Consider the following 17,965-nt stretch of genomic DNA (forward strand, 5'->3'; position numbering starts at 1 on the left):
CAGGACTTCCCAATCAATCTAATGAAGGAAAACAGCCCATTTGTTCTTCAGAGAGGCAGGTGATGAGGACCATACAGAAAGCATATTCAGGGCATCATCCGAACTCTTTACCCAGGACGTAGCTGCTGTCGTTGTAGTTTGCATCGTCTATGTTTTGGCGATCAGTCTGCCACTGTTTCGCCCTGTGCTCTGAGTAAATTGTGCCTCTCAAGCGAGAGTCAGACCTGCTTGAACTAGTCTAACTTTATTTAACTACAAACAGAGGAGGGTGTTTGCTCTGGGGTTTCACTATCTAGAAGACTGAGGGTCAGGTCTTCAGAGGAGGGTGTTTGCTGTGGGGTCTTTATGTAGGAGACTGTTGTAGCCTGGACTGGACTGAGTAGTCGGTAACCACACCCACAGCTTTTAAATACGAGCTAGAGAGAGGGGACTGGTAGGAGCCTGGACTGGACTGACTAGTCAGAAACCACACCCACAGCTTTTAAATACGGGCTTGTGAAAGAACCCTCTCTCATACACACGCGCACACCTGCAACACCAGGGTGGGTCTGGAACAGAGGAATAGGGATTAACTTAACATTGGTTTGTCACATCACGTCTTTCCTGTCTGTTGGAAGGTTAGAAGATGGCTGTGAATAAGTGTATCAAGTACTCCCTCTTTCTCTTCAATCTACTGTTCTGGGTGAGTCCTATTAATCTACATTCTTTACTTTAACTATAGTGTTCTCCATTGGTTTGATGTAGGTTTTTAATCGTGTGTGTGTGTGGTATAGTGATGTTTGTTTGTTTGTTTAGTGATCAACTAGTAGCCTAGTACACATAGTAATCCATTTTAAAATCTGTTTACATGTCTGCTATGGAAATGAGATGACGTTCAAATTTCTATGGAAGCAATGTGTGAACATCACATGACTAAAAATTCATGAAGCCTTAGACAAACACTGACCACTCCCTCCTTCGTATGGTTTCTGGTCCATAGAGCCACACTGGCTTTTTCCATCTTCCTAAAGACATTATCAAATCAATGATAATTCCATTTTGCCACTCTCTCAGCCTGACCAGAGGGAGGTTATAGCCAGGTCATAGCAGGATAATGTATAGATGCACTTCTCAGATCTAAACCCTTCAAAGAATAATAACAATGACTTTGTCATTGGTCTCTGTCCTGAGTTTTTACAGGTAGTTGTTTTGGAAGACGTGACATGGTGATTTAATCTGTGTGCAGAAAGAAACCTTACAGCCAAGTCCCTTTTCTCTGTATGTTTTGTCAACTTCTTCTTAAACTAGTCTCCCAACCATAGCCTGGACAGGCAACGTAGGACATACAATATTCTACTACCGTTGATGTGGAAAATATCACTAAGTGTAGTGCTTCCTGTTTATCTGTCCTTAGCCTGTTGCCAGGACTTGTCCTGAGTTTTTGCGTATGTTTACATAGTTCTAATTCTGTCTCACCCCCCCCCCCCCCCCCCCAGGTATTTAGTGGAGCTCTTAAATATTGGGTCGATATGGAGCCTAAGCAATATGTTACAACACTCCATCTAGGTGATCAGATGAAAGGCTGGAGCTAATCGGATGAATAAATAAAATATACAATTATGTCACTTTATAGAGCTGTTATCATTTGTTATACTATTCTTTCTCTGGAATGTCCTGTACATATCTATATTCAGTAGCCTAGGGGTTGTGTCTTGATGGGGTAGTGGAAAGTGTATTAAACTCATGTGCTGTTAGTAGCTAAACACTGTAGTGGGCACAGTACAGCACTGTAATGTAGCACGACAGGTTGGAGAGGTTCATCACTAATGTAATGTAGCATAACAGGTTGGAGAGTTGCAGCACTGTAGAGACTCGCAGGTTACAGCACTATGTACAGTTGAAGTCCGGAAGTTTATACGCACTTAGAGTGGAGTCATTAAAACTTGTTTTTCAACCACTCCACAAAGACGGATTATTTCACTTCTAATTCACTAATTCACTATCGCAATTCCAGTGGGTCAGAAGTTTACATACATTAAGTTGACTGTGCCTTTAAACAGCTTGGAACATTTCAGAAAATTATGTCATGTCTTTAGAAGCTTCTGATAGGCTAATTTACATAATTTGAGTCGATTGGAGGTGTGGCTGTATTTCAAGGCCTACCTTCAAACTCAGTGCCTCTTTGCTTGATATCATGGGAAAATCAAAAGAAATCAGCCAAGACCTCAGAATGTTTTTTTGTAGACATCCACAAGTCTGGTTCATCTTTGGGAGCAATTTCCAAATGCCTGAAGGTACCACGTTCATCTGTACAAACAATAGTATGCAAGTATAAACACCATGGGACCACGCAGCCGTCATACTGCTCAGGAAGAAGACGCGTTCTGTCTCCTAGAGATGAACGTACTTTGGTGCAGAAAGTGCAAATCAATCCCAGAACAACAGCAAAGGACCTTGTGAAGATGCTGGAGGAAGCAGATACAAAAGTATCTATATCCACAGTAAAACGAGTCCTATATCGACATAACCTGGAAGGCCGCTTAGCAAGGAAGAAGCCACTGCTCCAAAACCGCCATAAAGTCAGACTACGGATTGGAACTCCACATGGGGACAAAGATCGTACTTTTTGGAGAAATGTCTTCTGGTCTGATGAAACAAAAATAGAACTATTGGCCATAATGACCATCGTTATGTTTGGAGGAACAAGGGGGAGGCTTACAAGACGTAGAACACCATCCCAACCGTGAAGCACGGGGGTGGCAGCATCATGTTGTGGGTGTGCTTTGCTGCAGGAGGGACTGGTACACTTCACAAAATAGATGGCATCATGAGGATGGAATATTATGTGGATATATTGAAGCAACATCTGAAGACATCAGTCAGGAAGTTAAATCTTGGTCGCAAATGGGTCTTCCAAATGGACAATGACCCCAAGCATACTTCCAGAGTTGTGGCAAAATGGCTTAAGGACAACAGTCAAGGTATTGGAGTGGCCATCACAATGCCCTGACCTCAATCCTACAGATAATTTGTGGGCAGAACTGAAAAAGCATGTGCGAGCAAGTAGGCCTACAAACCTGACTGTTACACCAGCTCTGTAAGGAGGAATGGGCCAAAATTCACCCAACTTATTGTGGAAGGCTACCTGACACATTTGACCCAAGTTAAACAATTTAATGGCAATCCACTCAATTAGTATTTGGTAGCATGTAAACTTCTGACCAACTGGGAATGTGATGAAATAAATATTTTTCTCAAATTATTCTGATATTTCACATTCTTAGGATCACCACGTTATTTTAAGACAATTCATTTTTACTAGGATTAAATGTAAGGAATTGTGAAACTGAGTATAAATGTATTTGGCCAAGAACTTCCGACTTCAACTGGGTTTGCATTAGGCCTGAGGACATGTTTCAGTCCCATATTAATCTGGGTTTGCATTAGGCCTGAGGACATGTTTCAGTCCCATATTAATCTGGGTTTGCATTAGGCCCGAGGACATGTTTCAGTCCCATATTAATCTGGGTTTGCATTAGGCCCGAGGACATGTTTCAGTCCCATATTAATCTGGGTTTGCATTAGGCCTGAGGACATGTTTCAGTCCCATATTAATCTGGGTTAGCATTAGGCCTGAGGACATGTTTCAGTCCCATATTAATCTGGGTTTGCATTAGGCCTGAGGACATGTTTCAGTACAGTCCCATATTAATCTGTGTTTGCATTAGGCCCGAGGACATGTTTCAGTCCCATATTAATCTGGGTTTGCATTAGGCCCGAGGACAGGTTTCAGTCCCATATTAATCTGGGTTTGCATTAGGCCCGAGGACATGTTTTAGTCCCATATTAATCTGGGTTTGCATTAGGTCTGAGGACAGGTTTCAGTTCCATATTAATCTGGGTTTGCATTAGTTCTGAGGACATGTTTCAGTCCCATATTAATCTGGGTTTGCATTAGGCCTTAGGACATGTTTCAGTACAGTCCCATATTAATCTGGGTTTGCATTAGGCCTGAGGACATGTTTCAGTCCCATATTAATCTGGGTTTGCATTAGGCCCGAGGACAGGTTTCAGTCCCATATTAATCTGGGTTTGCATTAGGCCCGAGGACATGTTTTAGTCCCATATTAATCTGGGTTTGCATTAGGTCTGAGGACAGGTTTCAGTCCCATATTAATCTGGGTTTGCATTAGTTCTGAGGACAGGTTTCAGTCCCATATTAATCTGGGTTTGCATTAGGCCCGAGGACATGTTTTAGTCCCATATTAATCTGGGTTTGCATTAGGTCTGAGGACAGGTTTCAGTCCCATATTAATCTGGGTTTGCATTAGTTCTGAGGACAGGTTTCAGTCCCATATTAATCTGGGTTTGCATTAGTTCTGAGGACATGTTTCAGTCCCATGTTAATCTGGGTTTGCATTAGTTCTGAGGACAGGTTTCAGTCCCATATTAATCTGGGTTTGCATTAGTTCTGAGGACATGTTTCAGTCCCATATTAATCTGGGTTTGCATTAGTTCTGAGGACATGTTTCAGTCCCATATTAATCTGGGTTTGCATTAGGCCTTAGGACATGTTTCAGTACAGTCCCATATTAATCTGGGTTTGCATTAGGCCTGAGGACATGTTTCAGTCCCATATTAATCTGGGTTTGCATTAGGCCTGAGGACATTTTTCAGTCCCATATTAATCTGGGTTTGCATTAGGCCCGAGGACATGTTTCAGTCCCATATTAATCTGGGTTTGCATTAGTTCTGAGGACAGGTTTCAGTCCCATATTAATCTGGGTTTGCATTAGGCCCGAGGACATGTTTCAGTCCCATATGAATCTGGGTTTGCATTAGGCCTGAGGACATGTTTCAGTACAGTCCCATATTAATCTGTGTTTGCATTAGGCCCGAGGAAATGTTTCAGTCCCATATTAATCTGGGTTTGCATTAGGCCTGAGGACATGTTTCAGTACAGCCCCATATTAATCTGTGTTTGCATTAGGCCTGAGGACATGTTTCAGTCCCATATTAATCTGTGTTTGCATTAGGCCTGAGGACATGTTTCAGTACAGTCCCATATTAATCTGTGTTTACCCCTGGTCTCATTAATTTATGAAACTGCTGGTAGGGGAGGACTGGGCTACGACTATTACCTCTGACCCTTAGTTGTTGGATAGAAGACAATGGTGCAAGTGTCACTTAATCATTTAGTCACTGTTCTACAATGTGCCAGTACTGCCCTAACTGGTTCTCACTCTGGGGTAACTGGGAAGGAGAACTCACTCTGGGGTGACTGGGAAGGGGACGAACTAATTCTACCTCCATTGATTCTGGAAGATGTTGTCTTTGTGACGACAGCAGAACAAACCTTCTCAGTTCCCACAGTTAAAGCAGGGTCGTTCCCACAGTTAAAGCAGGGTCGTTCCCACAGTTAAAGCAGGGTCGTTCCCACAGTTAAAGCAGGGTCGTTCCCACAGTTAAAGCAGGGTCGTTCCCACAGTTAAAGCAGGGTCGTTCCCACAGTTAAAGCAGGGTCGTTCCCACAGTTAAAGCAGGGTCGTTCCCACAGTTAAAGCAGGGTCGTTCCCACAGTTAAAGCAGGGTCAATCTCACAGTTAAAGCAGGGTCGTTCCCACAGTTAAAGCAGGGTCGTATTCATTAGTGCACTCCATAGCTAAAAACACAAATGAATGTTTCTCAATGGACAAGCCTCTACCGCTCCCTGATTTGGTCAGTTTCCTTCCGTTTGGTGTGTAATGAATACAATCCAGATATCTGGCTAAATATCACCAGGCACAGTGTTTAGTGTGTGGTTTGAACTCCTTCAACTTCTATATGACTGATGTAGGAGATGGTGCCAGAATGTTATTGCAGAAGTGTCTTCTAAAATGGAACACTTGTGCCGTTCTAGAATGGAAAGCCGTGTTGCTCAGTGTTCCTTAGTTGAGCATACCACTCGTCATGTACAGTGGGGCAAAAAGTATTTAGCCAGCCACCAATTGTGCAAGTACTCCCATTTAAAAACATGAGAGGCCTGTTATTTTCATCATAGGTACACTTCAACTATGACAGACAAAATGAGAAGAAAAGAAATCCAGAAAATCACATTGTAGGATTTTTAATGAATTTATTTGCAAATTATGGTGGAAAATAAGTATTTGGTCACCTACAGACAAGCAAGATTTCTGGCTCTCACAGACCTGTAACTTCTTCTTTCAGAGGCTCCTCTGTCCTCCACTCGTTACCTGTATTAATAGCACCTGTTTGAACTTGTTATCAGTATAAAAGACACCTGTCCACAACCTCAAACAGTCACACTCCAAACTCCACTATGTCCAAGACCAAAGAGCTGTCAAAGGACACCAGAAACAAAATGTGTAGACCTGCACCAGGCTGGGAAGACTGAATCTGCAATAGGTAAGCAGCTTGGTTTGAAGAAATCAACTGCGGGAGCAATTATTTTCAGGCAGCCAATGTTGCCTCACTGCAATAACTGAACGCTTGGCTCGCCAGGAACGTTTTGTGTTGAGTTGGTTTACAAACAAAGGGTATTCAGTCTGAGGTATAAGGTGTCACCTGACCTTTGTGGACAGGTGCAATTACTATTAGGTGTCCCAAATGGAACCCTAGGATTCCCTATAGTGCACTACTGTTGACCAGAGGGGTATACTACAAAGCAGGATCAATGAGTTAACCTGCTAACTTTGAGAAACAACAGATTTATTTTTTCTGTTTTACTTAACGTTAAGAAAGCTAAACCTAGATGTGTGGATGAGGCCCTTAGACCGTCTCTAATCAGATTCCATTTGGGATGATATTCAGGCCAGTTAGCTGGTTTAACTCCTTGATCTTGATTGGAAGCATACTCCTCTGGGCCAATGGGTAATCAGATACCATTTGGGATGAAGTCGGACACAGTGAATGACCAGACAATAGCAAGGATCTGCTCACAACCTGTTCTTTGTCCGAGACTGGTGTTTTCTGCCTGTCCAGTCTTGGCAAGGGGACCGGCTCTTTATCTCAAGAATAAAACAAAAGCTTTGTGAGGTTGTTTTTTTTGTCTTGAGTTGCTTAGCAACAATCTGATAGGAAAAGCACAAGGGGGAACTGATACCTGCCCTGCCTTCTATTATCTGTAATGTGGTCTATTTACACGTCCCAGAAATCTAACTCCTTTATCAGAGGGATGGAACTGTTCATTGCATTTCCCCAAATTGTCTTACCACTCCACGTATTTGACCAGATGACTGGACCTACTGTAGGTTATAGTGTAATATATTAACCAGAGATGACTGTACCTACTGTAGGTTATAGTGTAATATAATAACCAGAGATGACTGTACCTACTGTAGGTTATAGTGTAATATAGTAACCAGAGATGACTGTACCTACTGTAGGTTATAGTGTAATATATTAAACAGAGATGACTGTACCTACTGTAGGTTATAGTGTAATATATTAACCAGAGATGACTGTACCTACTGTAGGTTATAGTGTAATATAGTAAGCAGAGATGACTGTACCTACTGTAGGTTATAGTGTAATATATTAACCAGAGATGACTGTACCTACTGTAGGTTATAGTGTAATATAGTAACCAGAGATGACTGTTGGTTATAGTGTAATATATTAACCAGAGGTGACTGTACCTACTGTAGGTTATAGTGTAATATAGTAACCAGAGATGACTGTACCTACTGTAGGTTATAGTGTAATATATTAACCAGAGGTGACTGTACCTACTGTTGGTTATAGTGTAATATAGTAACCAGAGATGACTGTACCTACTGTAGGTTATAGTGTAATATATTAAACAGAGATGACTGTACCTACTGTAGGTTATAGTGTAATATAGTAACCAGAGATGACTGTTGGTTATAGTGTAATATATTAACCAGAGATGACTGTACCTACTGTAGGTTATAGTGTAATATAGTAACCAGAGATGACTGTACCTACTGTAGGTTATAGTGTAATATATTAACCAGAGATGACTGTACCTACTGTAGGTTATAGTGTAATATATTAACCAGAGATGACTGTACCTACTGTAGGTTATAGTGTAATATAGTAACCAGAGATGACTGTACCTAGGTTATAGTGTAATATAGTAACCAGAGATGACTGTACCTACTGTAGGTTATAGTGTAATCTATTAACCAGAGATGACTGTACCTACTGTAGGTTATAGTGTAATATAGTAACCAGAGGTGACTGTACCTACTGTTGGTTATAGTGTAATATAGTAACAAGATGACTGTACCTACTGTAGGTTATAGTGTAATCTATTAACCAGAGGTGACTGTACCTACTGTAGGTTATAGTGTAATATAGTAACCAGAGGTGACTGTACCTACTGTAGGTTATAGTGTAATATATTAACCAGAGATGACTGTACCTACTGTAGGTTATAGTGTAATATAGTAACCAGAGATGACTGTACCTACTGTAGGTTATAGTGTAATATATTAACCAGAGGTGACTGTACCTACTGTAGGTTATAGTGTAATATAGTAACCAGAGGTGACTGTACCTACTGTAGGTTATAGTGTATTATATTAACCAGAGGTGACTGTACCTACTGTAGGTTATAGTGTAATATAGTAACCAGAGATGACTGTACCTACTGTAGGTTATAGTGTAATATAGTAACCAGAGGTGACTGTACCTACTGTAGGTTATAGTGTAATATATTAAACAGAGATGACTGTACCTACTGTAGGTTATAGTGTAATATAGTAACCAGAGATGACTGTATCTACTGTAGGTTATAGTGTAATATAGTAACCAGAGATGACTGTATCTACTGTAGGTTATAGTGTAATATAGTAACCAGAGATGACTGTACCTACTGTAGGTTATAGTGTAATATAGTAACCAGAGGTGACTGTACCTACTGTAGGTTATAGTGTAATATATTAAACAGAGATGACTGTACCTACTGTAGGTTATAGTGTAATATAGTAACCAGAGATGACTGTATCTACTGTAGGTTATAGTGTAATATAGTAACCAGAGATGACTGTATCTACTGTAGGTTATAGTGTAATATAGTAACCAGAGATGACTGTACCTACTGTAGGTTATAGTGTAATATATTAACCGGAGGTGACTGTACCTACTGTAGGTTATAGTGTAATATATTAACCAGAGATGACTGTACCTAGGTTATAGTGTAATATAGTAACCAGAGATGACTGTACCTACTGTAGGTTATAGTGTAATATATTAACCAGAGATGACTGTACCTACTGTAGGTTATAGTGTATTATATTAACCAGAGATGACTGTACCTAGGTTATAGTGTAATATATTAAACAGAGATGACTGTACCTAGGTTATAGTGTATTATAGTAACCAGAGATGACTGTACCTAGGTTAGTGTAATATATTAAACAGAGATGACTGTACCTACTGTAGGTTATAGTGTAATGTACTGACAGTGTGTAGAAGCTCATTTTAAAATGTCCCTGGCTTAAGAACAGAAGTTGCCATTGTTTGCTGAAATGACACTTTACAGTAGCTCTCTTGTCGAAGACTATACCCCAGTGTTTATTTTGGAAACAGCCCTCATTGCATTTAGCTTAAGTGTTGAGGTTTTCTGGTTCCTGTGTTTTTGAGTCACTGGATGCACGGGTGTGGAATGACGAGATGCAAGTCATGATGTCACAACCTCTCCTGCTTGGGCATGCCACTCCAGGCCACAAGGGGGGCTGTGTGGATGTGAGGACTCATATTTGGAGTTAATCTCAATCAGAATCTTATTTATTTTTTTAAATTTGAAGGGAATCTCGTTTTTGAAAGCCAAAATAATTACCAAATTCATAGTCCAGTCATCGCAGAATGTCTTCAACATAAATTTGGGTATATGGTATATAATCTCTCTAAATAATGAACATTCATTCATGTAGCCTTGACATTTAACCTTATGTCTGTTGTGTTGACTGGCCCCAAAAAAATAGTTACATTAAATATTCAATGTATATGTAACCTGTCACTATCAGTTCTGACACCACGGGAGAATCGCTATTTCATTTCCTGGATTCCTCGCATCCTCTCCCCTCTGGATTTAAGAGGAGAGGATCTGAGGAATCAAGTTAATGCAATTGAGATTCTCCCATGTGGTCTAGAGTCCACTGTTAACCCAGGAAAGATATCCTCATGTGGGGGCTGGATGATGCTCTATTGTGATGGTGGTTCAACTGTAGTTCCTCAGAGTTGCCAGTAGATGTAGCTAGTATGTTGAGTTGGTATGCAACAAGACCTGTTCCTTCAATCCCAGTGACATTGAAACGCACAACTTTCTAAAGTTGATTCTAGATAAAACGCTCATTTCATCTCATTTTGTTTTCCAGATTAGTGGCTGCATCATTCTTGGTGTCTCCATCTACCTCAAAGTGAGCAAGAATGGAAACGTGGTAAGGAAATGTCCAGTGTGACATTAAATTAATGACAACATCATCAAAAGCCCTCTACACAGTAAAAAATAACACCTTGAAACAAATGCATCCAGTCATATAAACCTATTCAGCACATATCTACATGTAAAATGACTGAGTAACTGTCTGTCCCCCTCCCTCAGATAATGGATGAGGCAGTGCCGTTTGTAGACCTGCTGATAGCTGTTGGCGTCATCATCATGGTACTGGGCTTCCTGGGCTGCTGTGGAGCCATTAAGGAAAACCGATGCATGCTCATTCTGGTGAGGGGAAACACCACACTCCCTTACAATAGCCAACCCTCACATTTAAAATGTTACATTGTACACTGCACAGGATAATGCTGTCCCAATAGCCAAGCCTCACATTTAAAATGTTACATTGTACACTGCACAGGATAATGCTGTCCCAATAGCCAACCCTCACATTTAAAATGTTACATTGTACACTGCCCAGGATAATGCTGTCCCAATAGCCAAGCCTCACATTTAAAATGTTACATTGTACACTGTCCAGGATAATGCTGTCCCAATAGCCAAGCCTCACATTTAAAATGTTACATTGTACACTGCCCAGGATAATGCTGTCCCAATAGCCAAGCCTCACATTTAAAATGTTACATTGTACACTGCCCAGGATAATGCTGTCCCAATAGCCAAGCCTCACATTTAAAATGTTACATTGTACACTGCACAGGATAATGCTGTCCCAATAGCCAACCGCTGAAGCGGTTCTAGGTTCTAACCAAACCAGTCTTCATATGCAGTGCATTCGAAAAGTATTCAGACCTCTTGACTTTTTCCACATTTCATGTTACAGCCTTATTCTAAAATATATCAACTTTCCCCCCCCTCAATCTACACACTACCCCATAATGACATCACAATACCCCATAAGGACGACATCACACTACCCCATAATGACATCGCACTACCCCATAATGACATCACACTACCCCATAAGGACGACATCACACTACCCCATAATGACATCACACTACCCCATAATGACATCACACTACCCCATAATGACATCACAATACCCCATAAGGACGACATCGCACTACCCCATAATGACATCACAATACCCCATATTGACATCGCACTACCCCATAATGACATCGCACTACCCCATATTGACATCACAATACCCCATATTGACATCACACTACCCCATAATGACATCGCACTACCCCATAATGACATCGCACTACCCCATAATGACATCACACTACCCCATAATGACATCACACTACCCCATAATGACATCACAATACCCCATAATGACATCACAATACCCCATAATGACAAAGCAAAAACAGGTTGTAATAATGTAATAAAAACAATCCCTGTTACATAAGTCTTCAGACCCTTTACTCAGTACTCTGTTGAAGCACTTTTGGCAGCGATTACAAACTTGAGTCTTGTTGGGAATGATGCAACAAGCTTGACACACCTGTATTTGGGGAGTTGATCCATTTCTTCTCTGCAGATCCCTGCAAGATCTGTTAGGTTGAATCGGGAGTGTTGCTACACAGCTTTTTTCAGGTCTCTCCAGAGATGTTTGATCGGGGTCAAGTCCGGCCTCTGGTTCGGCCACTCAAGGACATTGAGACTTGTCCGGAAGTCACTCCTGCGTCGGCTGTGTGCTTAGGGTCATTGTCCTGTTGGAAGGTGAACCTTCACCCCAGTCTGAGGTCCTGAGTGCTCTGGAGCATGTTTTCATCAAGTATCTCTCTGTACTTTGCTCTGTTCATCTTTCCCTCGGTCCGGACTAGTCTCCTTGTCCCTGCCACTGAAAAACGTCCCCCACAGCATGATGACTCCACCACCACGCTTCACCGTAGGGATGGTGCCAGATTTCCTCAAGACATGACGCTTGGCATTCAGGCCAAAGAGTTAAATCTTGGTTTCATCACACGATAATTTTTCTCATGGCCCGAGTCCTTTAGGTGCCTTCTAGCAAACTCCAAGCCTTTTTACTGAGGAGTGGCTTCCGTCTTGCCTGATTGGTGGAGTACTGCGAAGATTGTTGTCATTCTGGAAGGTTCTCCCATCTCCAGAGGAATTCTAGAGCTCTGTCAGAGTGACCATCGGGTTCTTGGTCACCTCACTGACCAAGCCCCTTCCCCTATTGCTCAGTTTGGCCGTGAGGCCAGCTCTAGGTTGAGTCTTGGTGGTTCCAAACGTCTTCCATTTAAGAATGATGGACGCCACTGTTCAATGCCACAGAATATTTTTTGGCTATCCTTCCCCGTATCTGTGCCTTGACACAATCCCGTATCGGTGCTATACGGACAACTCCTTGAACCTCACGGATTGGTTTTTGCTCTGACATGCACGGTCAACTGTGGGACTTTGTATAGACAGATGCGTTCCTTTCCAAATCATGTCCAATTCAGTTGACCACAGGTGGACTCCATTCAAGTTGTAGAAACATATCAAGGATGATAAATGGAAACAAGATGCACCTGAGCTCAATTTCGAGTCTCATAACAAAGGGTCTGAATACTTATGTAAATAAGATTTCAGTTTTTTTAAATAAATTTGCAAAAATGCAAAACCTGTTTTCGCTTTGTCATTATGGGGTATTGTGATGTCATTATGGGGTATTGTGATGTCATTATGGGGTATTGTGATGTCATTATGGGGTATTGTGATGTCATTATGGCGTGTTTGTATGTAGATGGAACAATGTGGAAAAAGTACCTACACACACAATCATTTATTTAACCTTTTCATACATGTCAGAGATGTCACTCTTGCCAAAGAGATGCCAAGTGTGAGCTGGTTTCCCAGGTCACCCATTGGAAAAGACTTCTATGGACAGTTTTTCACAACTTAAAAGATCGGAATGATCCAGAGTCTGTTTTTGCTATCCAGGATCAGACGATTACAATCTGGCTATTTTTTTCAGCCATTTTTTTCCCACTTTCCCATAATTGGATCAATCTGATCCAGATGGCAACATATCAAGATCACAGAATCCAGATTTTCAGTGCTTTGACTTGGCCCACACCTCACCATCTAATTGACATTGGGGTACTACTTCACTATTACAGGGACACAGAGATGAGTAACCTACATTTAATGAAAATAAGTCCAATTTAAAATGGAGCAAATCCCTTTTATATTGTGCCTTCAGAAAGTATTCAAGGGGGGTTGGGTGGATACTTTTATAAATGAGATTTCAATAAATGTGCAAATGTCTAAAACATTTATTTTTTGCCATTGTGCAGTATTGTGCATAAATGGGTGAGGTGGGGGGGCGGGGGATATGTTTAATCCATTTTGAGTTCAGGCTGTAACACAAATTTGGTAAATATTTTTTTCACTACATTTGAATCCTGATTTTTTTAAAAGGTGATATTGGATTACCAAATTCTTATCTGAAGGATCACCAAATCCTTGACTGAAGGATCAGAGTATCATTTCAGTTTTGGAAAAACCCAAATCAGATTAAAATGTTAAATCCAGATATCTGTCCCCTTGCCTTAATGGGACAAATATCATGTGCGCGCGGTTATTGGTTTGTTTCAGTTCTTCATCGGGCTGCTCCTCATCTTCATCCTCCTGTTGATCGCCGGAATCCTGGGAGCTGTCGGAGAGAAGAAGGTAAGGAGGAAACCCTCACTGGTTGAATCAGAATTTCCACATTTCAATGAAATTACGTTGAACTAACGTGGAATAGAAGTTGAATTGAATTCTGTGCTCAGAGGGATGTCTCACACACCCACTGTTAGTGAGGGGAAGGTAAGGAGGACGTCATCACCCGTGATGACCCACTCGGTGCAATCAGATTAGTACATTTTATTCATTTAGGAGAAGCTCTTATACAGAGCGACTTACAGGTGCAATTAGGGTGCCTTGTGCAAAGGAACAGCGACAGTTTGTCCCTTATTCGGCTCGGATTCTAACCTTCGACCTCTCGGTTCCTGGCCCGAAACTCTTAACCTGTTGGGACGTCAGTACCTTGACACTTGTTGAATGTGGTAATAAAACATGCTTTCCACACCTGTTTCATGTCTTTGTGTGACTCTCCTACTGTTCCACACCTGTTTCATGTCTTTGTGTGACTCTCCTACTGTTCCACACCTGTTTCATGTCTTTGTGTGACTCTCCTACTGTTCCACACCTGTTTCATGTCTTTGTGTGACTCTCCTACTGTTCCACACCTGTTTCATGTCTTTGTGTGACTCTCCTACTGGTCCATGACTGTAAATTGCCTCTTCCAGTCTCAGGTGTGGGTGAAGGAGAGTATGGCGAAGCTGCTACCACTGAGGGACCAGAAGCCTGACGTTCAAACGGACTTGCAGAAACTGGAAGTGGAGGTACCATAGAGAATGATAGATTTTTTTTTTTTACATGTCTAATTATGGTGTCTGTGAACACACAGGCAACGCCGTTGAGGTACTTGCTGTTTTGAAGTAGTACACTTCATCACAAGTTAAATGAGTTCTTTGATCTCTCCTGATGACCAAGTTGGACATGACTCCAACAGGGCCATCAGGAGGGATCAGCCAATGAAGTTGAAATCTCCCCCCCCCCCCCCCCCCCCCCCACACACAATTCAAAACTCCTCAATGGCATTACCCATGATAACATAGTTAAGAACAAATTCTTATTTACAGTGATGGCCTAGGAGCAGAGGGTTAACTGCCTTGTTCAGGAGCATATTGTTCAGATTCTTGTCTTACCTTGTCAGCTCGGGGATTCAATCTAGCAACCTTTCAGTTGCTGTCCCAATGCTCTATCCACCAGGCTACCTGCCGCCCCCAAAAAGTGGTGGTTTCACTGGTCCCAAGATGAATCACCTGGACATAGGATGTGCCACAAATGGTATCAATTCCCTGTAGTGAAGTACTTTTGAGCAGGACCCATAGGGTCCTACTTTGTTTCCAAAGGGAACGGGGTGCAATTTGGGACGCAGTAATCGATGGTCCTGTCATGAATGTATGAATAATGATTGGTTTAACTTAATTAGTTGGGTCCAGATTAATTGTTCTTAATCGGCTACGAATGTTATTGGATTATTTTTGTCGACGAACTGAATAACTTTTTAAAAAAATGTTAGATGGGCTGCTACCTAAACAGATTGTAGTGAAATATTTTGCAACGGGAAAATGACAGTGTGCTTTTACTGAACACAACCCCTGTGTCGGTGAGACGGAGGTCTAACTCCTTTGTTTTTCAGGCAAAGTGCTGTGGACTGATCAACGGACCCTCTGACTGGGGCTCCACTGTCCCCAGCTCTTGTAACTGTGTTGACACCGCTCAGGCGTGCCAAAGTGCAGATGGACGCCAAGTGTACTCAACGGTAAGCAGACAATCACATATTATGAATAAAATACTATCTAGGAAACTCAAGGAAGGTGGCTTTACTTGGTATAAAGGAAACATCAATAAACGCACATTACCGCTGCACTACATTACCATTCCACTACACTACCACTACTCTACATTACACTACACTACCATACATTACCATTACACTACATTACCACTACTCTACATTCCACTACACTACCATACATTACCATTACACTACACTACCACTACTCTACATTACACTACACTACCATACATTACCATTACACTACACTACCACTACTCTACATTACACTACACTACCACTACTCTACATTCCACTACACTACCATACATTACCATTACACTACACTACCACTACTCTACATTCCACTACACTACCATACATTACCATTACACTACACTACCACTACTCTACATTACCACTACACTACCATACATTACCACTACGCTACCATACATTACCATTGCACTACACTACCACTACTCTACATTACCACTACCATACATTACCACTACACTACCATACATTACCACTACACTACCATACATTACCATTACACTACACTACCACTACTCTACATTCCACTACACTACCATACATTACCACTACACTACCATACATTACCACTACACTACCATACATTACCACTACACTACCATACATTACCATTACACTACACTACCACTACTCTACATTCCACTACTCTACCATACATTACCATTCCACTACCATACATTACCATTCCACTACCATACATTACCATTACACTACCATACATTACCATTCCACTACCATACATTACCATTACACTACACTACCATACATTACCATTCCACTACACTCCTATAAACAGAACCTGTACAGGGAACTGATCTACAGCCACATGAAACCATAGAGGGTTCCAGGATGATACAACCCCGAACCGCAAAGCAGCGTCTTCGTACAGTCACCTTGACCTGGTGTTCACTAGTGTTGACTGTTTGCTTTGTCCTCTGCAGCCTTGTGTCAAGTTTGTGACTTCCTTCATGGAGAAGCACGCAATCATCGCGCTGGGGATTGCATTTGGTATCGCAGTCTTGATGGTAAGAATCCAAAAGTTCAATCTCTATAACAAAGCCTCTATTAATACATTATATTATGTATAACAAAGCCTCTATTAATACATTATATTATGTATAACAACGCCTCTATTAATACACTATATTATGTATAACAACGCCTCTATTAATACACTATATTATGTATAACAACGCCTCTATTAATACACTATATTATGTATAACAACGCCTCTATTAATACACTATATTATGTATAACAACGCCTCTATTAATACACTATATTATGTATAACAACGCCTCTATTAATACACTATATTATGTATAACAACGCCTCTATTAATACACTATATTATGTATAACAAAGCCTCTATTAATACATTATATTATGTACTGTACCGGTAATATAAATGGAATACATTTGTATTGGTCTGTTTCATCTTCACTAACTCTTACTTTATGGCTGTTCTCATTGGCATTAAGATGGATATGTGCAATTCACTCAGTACTTAGTGACTGTATCCTGGTCTCAGATCTGTTGGCACCTTCTTGGCAACGCCGATGGCCGTTTGTCATTGCCAATTAACAACCTGTTGGCAAGACTGTACAAATGGATCTGGAACCAGGCTAGACACCACAAACTGATGTGGGACCGGGCTATAGCCTGGTAGTGAATGGGTTGTGACGTACCTGTTTTGTGTTTCAGCTCTTTGGAATGGCCTTCGCCATGACCCTGTACTGCCAGATTGAGAAGAGGGACGCCAACACTGCCTAAAGCAGCAACACGTGTACCACTTGATCTGGGGCTGTGGTCAAGGTGAATTAGAAGTCATCAATTCAGGAAATCAACTGAAATTACAATAAATGAAGAAGAAAAAACGATTTATTTTCAATCATTTCTCAAACTGAAAAGCAGAAGTTATTTATTCCAAGTTTTTTTACATTAGCAGTGTTAAATACAATTCACTTCCTCAATTGACTGGCTTCAATTCAAATGGACCCCGATCATGACTTGATCAAAAGCTGGCTTTGACATATCCCATACAGCATGCTTGGAACATGTATTTGATACTCAACTTTGGGGTTCAAATCTAGTCCATTCAGGAAGTACACTGAAATTCCAGTTCTCTTCAATCAGGAACATTTTGGAATTAGGTTTGCTTTGTGAATGGG

At 41.2% G+C, this 17,965-nt stretch overlaps 1 protein-coding gene across 1 annotated transcript; it reads left to right on the forward strand.

The window, feature by feature from the left end:
• Positions 1-513: 513 nt before the first annotated feature.
• LOC139394608 (tetraspanin-8-like) lies at positions 514-17,671 on the forward strand. Its single transcript, XM_071142705.1, has 8 exons — positions 514-682; positions 10,323-10,385; positions 10,550-10,669; positions 13,946-14,020; positions 14,641-14,736; positions 15,600-15,722; positions 16,736-16,819; positions 17,499-17,671. Exons 1-8 carry the CDS (start codon positions 626-628, stop codon positions 17,565-17,567), a joined length of 687 nt encoding a protein of 228 aa, XP_070998806.1. The 5' UTR covers positions 514-625; the 3' UTR covers positions 17,568-17,671.
• The last annotated feature ends 294 nt before the right edge of the window (positions 17,672-17,965 follow it).

This window comes from Oncorhynchus clarkii, unplaced genomic scaffold (assembly GCF_045791955.1).
Source record: "Oncorhynchus clarkii lewisi isolate Uvic-CL-2024 unplaced genomic scaffold, UVic_Ocla_1.0 unplaced_contig_12070_pilon_pilon, whole genome shotgun sequence".
Taxonomy (NCBI): domain Eukaryota; kingdom Metazoa; phylum Chordata; class Actinopteri; order Salmoniformes; family Salmonidae; genus Oncorhynchus; species Oncorhynchus clarkii.